Source organism: Bubalus kerabau, chromosome X, assembly GCF_029407905.1.
Source record: "Bubalus kerabau isolate K-KA32 ecotype Philippines breed swamp buffalo chromosome X, PCC_UOA_SB_1v2, whole genome shotgun sequence".
Taxonomy (NCBI): domain Eukaryota; kingdom Metazoa; phylum Chordata; class Mammalia; order Artiodactyla; family Bovidae; genus Bubalus; species Bubalus kerabau.
In genome coordinates, this window is record NC_073647.1 from 14,326,288 (window position 1) to 14,333,211 (window position 6,924).

The 6,924-nt window shown below is 46.6% G+C and overlaps 1 protein-coding gene across 1 annotated transcript; it reads right to left on the reverse strand.

Moving 5' to 3' along the window:
- Positions 1-3,586: 3,586 nt before the first annotated feature.
- Positions 3,587-6,411, reverse strand: LOC129638707 (DDB1- and CUL4-associated factor 12-like protein 2). Its single transcript, XM_055563325.1, has one exon. The coding sequence runs from the start codon at positions 6,409-6,411 to the stop codon at positions 5,020-5,022; it is 1,392 nt and encodes a 463-aa protein (XP_055419300.1). The 3' UTR covers positions 3,587-5,019.
- Positions 6,412-6,924: the final 513 nt, after the last annotated feature.

The following is a 6,924-nucleotide window of genomic DNA, read 5'->3' on the forward strand; positions in this document are numbered from 1 at the left end:
TTCCTTTCATCTTCCCCTTCCTAATTTTAAACAAAGATGGGATTATAGTATGCCTCTGGTTTGCAATTTATTTATTTCATCTAACATTATCAAAGCTACTTCTCCATGTCAGTAAATAATCAACTCCAGAATTTTAACAGCTCTCTAGTATCCCATCATTTGGAGAACAATCTTAACTAGCCAAGCATATCCATGGACAGTCCTCCAAGCATGCTTGCCATTTCAAAAATCACTCTTGCTATCAATGTTCTTTTGGATTTCTATTTTTTTTTAGTCATATCATCTGCAAGTAATTATAACTTATTTCTCTTCCAATATTTATCTTTCATTTTCCTATCTTTAAAAGCTGCCACATCTAGAATTTTTATAATACTGGTGGTGACTTAGAATCCTTGTTTTGTTCCTTACTTTCATAGGAATTCCTCTGTGAGGAATTTTATTGTTCTATTTAATTCTAGTCAATGTTGTACCATTAAAGAGAACTGTGGTTCAGGTTTGAAACACAGCACATGAACACACTCTCCATATGAAGACTATATTTCTTCATACTTTATTAAGGACTTTATCAGAATTGTAGTAGGGTTTTATTAAATTATTTGTTAGAATTTATTAACATGATCATGTGTCTTATTTGATGTGTTAACATGATACATTGAAATAATAGGCTTCTCAATAGTGCAACACTCTTTGCATTCAAGAATACAGGATGCTTGGGGCTGGTGCACTGGAATGACCCAGAGGGATGGTACGGAGAGGGAGGTGGAGGGGGGGTTCAGGATGGGGAACATGTGTACACCCGTGGTGAATTCATGATGCTGTATGGCAAAGCCAATACAATATTGTAAAGTAAAAAAAAAAAAAAAAGAATTAGCTTCACTTTGCATGGTATGGTTTCCCTTTAATACACTGATGGGTTAAATTCACTATATTTGAAAAACACATTGCATTTATTTATCTATATATGTAAAACTAGTCTCATTTTGTGCAATTTTAGTAGTTTTTAAATCAATATTATGCTGCCCTCCCATAGAGAAAAAGAAACTTTTCTCTTTGGGTTCTGAAGTGGCTCAAAATGAAATAGTCCTTCACAATGGGAAATAATTTCTTTGTGAGATCATCAGGGTTAGCATGCCTATTACATGCGTATAATTATATGTTTATATGTGTGATTTTCTTAGAGGAAAGGCAAGTACGTAAACAAAGTAGCATTCACAGTTTTCTAGAGTTAACGGTCTGTTCTTATCTATTCTTGGAAAAAGTTTAGTTATTTGTATCTTCCAGTAATTTCTTCACTTAGATTTTACAGTTACCTGGCTACAGCCCTTGGGGTGGCGAAGAGTCGGACACGACTGAGCAACTGAGCATGCATGCACACCTTATAAATAAATCTGTGCCTGTGGTTGTTTCTTCTTCTTCACTCTAAATTCTCTGTATGTGTGCTTTTGTGATTGTAATTCCAAGGAAATGAGCATCCTCCGCTGGATACCCCGTGTCCTTTGGTAGCCTTGGAAAAGTGGCAGAGCCCTGCACCTGTGACTGAGGCAGGAACTCAAACACAGGCTACTAGCAGCTGGTTATACCCCACCTCTGTGAGGCTGCCAGGGCTTTGGCATATCTGCCAGCCTGCCCGTGCCAGCAGGCTGTTGAGAGTGCTGGAGACATCTCAGACCAGCAGGTTAAGTGGTACAGCAATCATTGTGAAGTCCTGCTTTGTGACCAAAGTCTGACTTTTAATTCTCCAAGAAGGAACCAGCAGTTGACCAAGGATAAAGCTTCATTAGTGGACCAATGTGAGATCCTGGGGCAAATATTTAGGGATGTTATTTCAAAGAAAAAACTGCCCTTTTTGACTGAGGTGGATACTAAAAATTATAATTATAAAATAATTAGAAATATGTGTTGTCTCATGCTGATGACATCCTTGCATGTGGGTAAAATAAGCCTCTTCTATTTTATATTCTGCCCTACCCACCCCTTTAAAGGCTTTTCTATTCTGCTTGCCCCTAAAAGGGACAGTTTCCCAGCATTTCATATCACTCACCTTTCCAGCAGTGAGAAATCTCATTCTGGAATATGTAACCAGTTCTTTAATGGGTATGTTCTCAAGGTGCCACAAATGCACTGCAAATTCCACATGTCCCCCGTTGAGTTAATCACCCTCCACACATATCCTCTGTGGCTCTATTTTCTATATTCATCTGTTGCCACTATTCACTGACATTCAATCCCAGAGTCTTAGATCCCACCTAAATTCTCTGGCTTTATTTACCCTTCAAGAGAAATACCAAATACTGCTTGTTCACTTAATTTTCCCCTCATTTTTTCCAATACCTCCCTCCCTCTCCACACTTACCTCAAATATCCTAGTGCAGGCTCTCATCATCTCCTTGGATTTTCTTCAGTAACATGTGATGCACTGAATCCAAGTGAAGCCAGGGTACAATAAACCAGGAAACCCTACTAGGTCCCGCTGAGCATTTAAGAAATGTAGTCTTCTGTAATCCATTTGCAGATATGTGAACCTGAACTGCAGGTGTTCTCTGCCTTTGGTTTGACAATATTTTTATTGTTTGCCCTCATTTCCTCATATTCTTGATCTTTATTTCAGAACCTACTTGGTACTCTGACCACAAATCTAATTAACTCGGCCACAGTGGCTTAGAAACAAAGGATCAAGATTAAGTGGATATCTGATTGGCAAGGAGTACAGAATTTGATGACACACTGTTGGCAAGAGTGCGGTGAATCAGGCGTGTGTACACTACTTACGAGCGATTAAGTTGGTAGGACCCTTTTGGAGGGTAAATTGGCAATGGCTATTTAATATAAAATTGACCCAGCAATTCCACTTCTAGGAATTTATCCTGCAGATATACTTTCACATGTGCATAAAGATGTATGCACCTAAGTAATCACTGTAAAACAGTTCATAGTAATAAAATCAGAACCAATATAAATGCTCATCAAAAATGTTATGAAAAAATAAAATATGTCCAAACCATATTTTAGGGACTACTATACAATTAAACGGAGAAGGCAATGGCAACCCACTCCAGTACTCTTGCCTGGAGAATCCCATGGGCGGAGGAGCCTGGTGGGCTGCAGTCCGTGGGGTCGCGGAGAGTCAGACACGACTGAAGCGACTTAGCAGCAGCAGCATACAATTAAAATGAATTAGGTAGATATGTATGAGAGAAAATCTTTAAGGTTTGGTTATAAAAGGCACAGATATGTAAAACACATGCTATCATTTGTATAAAAATTGCATACGCACATACATATATACTTTCATACACACACACACACACACACACACACACAGACTCTCTCTAAGTGGACAGACACACAGGATGTACTCTTCTGACCCAGAGGCAAATCAGGGAACTTGGGGTATGAGACTAAATTTTCACTATATACTTTTATAAAATATAATTCTTTTTTCACATTCATGTGTTACTTAAGTTAAAACAAAATGTGGGAAGTCTTGATAGATGTAGTTTAAAATATATGAAATATCTTCATATGTAAAATTGCATATATTTATGCCTTTTCCTCACGTGGGAAGTAACATATACACATACCCAAGTACATAGTATATGTGAGTAGGTGGTTATGAGCATAATATGTATGGTTGTGTAAATGAAAACCAGTGTGTTAAATCATCTTAAAAACACAAGACACCTAACTGTCCTAACCGGTAGCAAATATATTTAGATAAGGTATTTGAGACTGGTGTGCTGCAGTCCATGGGGTCGCAAAGAGTGGGACATGACTGCACAACTGACCTGAAGGTATTCAAGATGTCACTGAATCTTTTAACCCATGATAATAGCATAAGTGTGCTTTTCAAAAACAAACAGAGAGGGTACTATGTGCATAGGTGATATTTCACCTTGTTTCTCTTCTGGAAGATTTTGACTTTAATTAACTCCTAGAAGGACAATTAAGAAAAAATAAAGTATATGTTTAAGCATTCAGAAACTTTAGTGTAGCACTTAATTGCCAAAATGCTGAACATACTTTATTTTTCTTTCCTGCAGTACACCACATACTCAATCCAGATAAAAGGCTTATCCACATATACAATAAAAAACGGTCAACATCACCTACATTGAACACAACAGTCAACCTTTCTCTGTAAATGGCTGCCTGGATAGTGTTACCTAAAATGTAAAGAAATGTTCACCGTAAAAAGTACCTCCCTGATTGTCCTGCCACATCGAGGTCAGTTCTGATTAGCTCTAAAATTTGTAGCATAAATACTACCCAAGTAAGCAGGCCATAATATAGCAGATTTAGACAAGAGGACTGAAGGCCTGGGGGTACTGATGCTTAAATTTTTTACTAAATAATCAAAATTGTGATTAATAGGATGAACATAATTAAAAGATTTCTTTTAAAAGAGAACATATTTTAAAGTATTTTATACACCAACAATATACAAACAGCAAACACAGTTTCCAACATCCAAATGAAACATACCCCAAATGGTGACAATCTAGAACTTGAAATGCATTTTCTAATTGGAGTAGGGCTATAAACCTGCTCTGTTATATGATGGGTAGTTCCTCGGATCAGCCCAAAAGACACTTTATAGCACACATTTCCCAGAAACACAATATATCTGAAATGTGTAAAAGACCTGAAGTTACTATTGAAACATTGATCAAACTAAAGTAGTGAATTATAGTAGGAACCATGACTGTGTGAGCCAAGAGAAAGCATGTGTGAATCATTCAATGAGAACACAATTAAGGATTAGCCAAAATTCTATGTGAGAGGCAAAAGATGGTGGTTGGAGGAGGTGCAGAAAAATCTTAAAGCCAAGTGTTGATTGCCCCAGAGACCACTTTTGCCTTTTCTCTCTTCGCCTAATAAACTAAGCAGAGGTAAACTGGACCCCTACCCCCTGGAAGATAAAAGCCGCACAGAGTCAAAAGCACAAACACAGAGTGAAAGAGTAAGGTGGGAGGGGACTGGAAGGTAAATCTGGGCACTTTGAGGACAGGGCGGCCATCCTTAGCTCCAGAGGCCTGCATAGTTCCCATGGAGGCCTGAAGGGAGGGGGCCGCCAGCGACAAAGAGCTTCATCTCCGGCCAGTTGTAGCAGTGGGTGTAGAGCGCATTGGGGAACTCGCCGATGCCACCGAAGTAGTTCACCCACAGGTCATCATGGTTGAGCCAGCCTCTGCCACAGGTCAGCTTGAGCTTCCTCCCTGCATGCCCCGGAGAGGAGTACGGGCTGGCCGAGGCCCTCTCCTCCAGGAACTTCTGCGCGCGGACGTCATAGAAGAGCAGAGAGCCGTGGCCGGTGCCCACGGTGACGATGTGCTCATAGAAGCTCAGGGAGCGCACACCCGTGCCGCCCTCGCGGGAGCACAGGGGCCGAATGTTCTGCTGGCGCTGCCGCGGATCCAGGAAAGAGACATGGGACTGGGAGCCCACTGCGTAGAGGGACAACTCATCGCAGTAGGTCAGGCACACGTTCTCTCGGCAGTAGGGCAGCCTGATGGACAGCAGCCTGGACAGGGTGCTCCGGGCTTTCCACAGGTGGAAGTAGCCGTCCAGGGACACGGCTCCCAGCTCCTGGTTCTTGGCGCTGAAGGCCAGGGCCCGCACCTTGCGGTTACTGGGGTTGGTGCTGGCCCTGGGGATGTTCTCCACATCCCGGGGACGGATGTGGGCATACACGGGGAGCCCTGCATCGCTGTGCCAGGCAATGCTGCCCTGGAATATGTCGGGGTCTATCTTCCAGAGCGCCAAGGTACCGTCACGGGAGCCGCTCACGGCCACGGTGTCACTCATCCAGGCGATGGCGAAGATCCAGTCCTTGTGGCCGTGGCGGTCGCCCAGGCACATGGGGTCCAGCGTTGGCAACTGGTAGATGGCAAGGCTGTTGGGGTTCTCGCCCCCGGTGGCCAGCAGGGTCTTGGAGGGATTCAGCTGGATGGCATGGATGCCGCAGCCCGGCTGGGCGCGGGCCGGCGGAGGCCCGCGATCCCGCATAAGGGGGATGCGCGTTATCTGGCCCGACTGCACGTCCACCACGAAGAGCGTGTTGCACTTGGTACCGCACACCACCTGCCTGACGTTCAGCCACTGTGACGCGAACACCTTGTTGAGGGTGCCCAGGGACAGCTCGCGCTCCCGTAGCAGCTCGGGAAGCTTCCGCACCGCGAAGCCGCGCAGCTCGCCATCGAAGCCCGGGAGCCTGGCGCGGCCCCGCGCGCCCACCTCGCGCCCCTTCAGGTAGTTCACCAGCGAGCGCCGCGCCGCCGGCCGCTTGGGCTTCTTGAGCGGCAGCGGCCCGTCCCCGTCCACCGCCGCGGAGACCTGAGACGACGAGCCCGCGGCGGCCTCCTGGAGCGCGGGCGCTTTCCGCTTCCTGCTACCTGTTTGCTGCGGGGCCATGCCGGGCGGCGGGCGGGTGGAGGCGGCGCGGCGGCGGCGCGTGGCTCCCGGGTTGGCCGTGGCAGCGGTAGGGTCGGCGGGGGGCCGAGGCGGCCAGGGGCGCGGAGCCGACCGAGCCCGGGGCGCGGCGGAGGCGGAGGCGGAGGCGAGGGCGGGCGGCCCGGCGAGGAGAGGCGGCCAGGCGAGCGGAGCGCGGGGCGGCGCGCGGCAGCGAGGGCGGCGGCGACGTGGATCCAGGCGAGGGCGGGAAGTGCGGCCAGCGGCGAGGGCTGCGGGAGCGAAGTCGGTGTGGGACAAGGACGACGCTGGGGGCGAGGGCGAGGGGGCGGAGGCCGCCAGAGGGGCGGGTGTGGGGTGCAGGGTAGCACGCGCCGGGCAGGGAGGGGTCGGAAGGGGGCAGGAAGGAGAGGTCGGAAGGGGGCAGGAAGGAGGGGTCGGAAGGGGGCAGGAGGGAGGGGTGGATGGAGCCGCCGCAGGGGGAGACTCACCCAGGACCAGTGCTCTGGTATTCCC

Bases quoted from the DNA above. Each gene is read 5' to 3' on its own strand.
- LOC129638707 (XM_055563325.1), bottom strand. From the start codon at position 6,411: ATGGCCCCGCAGCAAACAGGTAGCAGGAAGCGGAAAGCGCCCGCGCTC.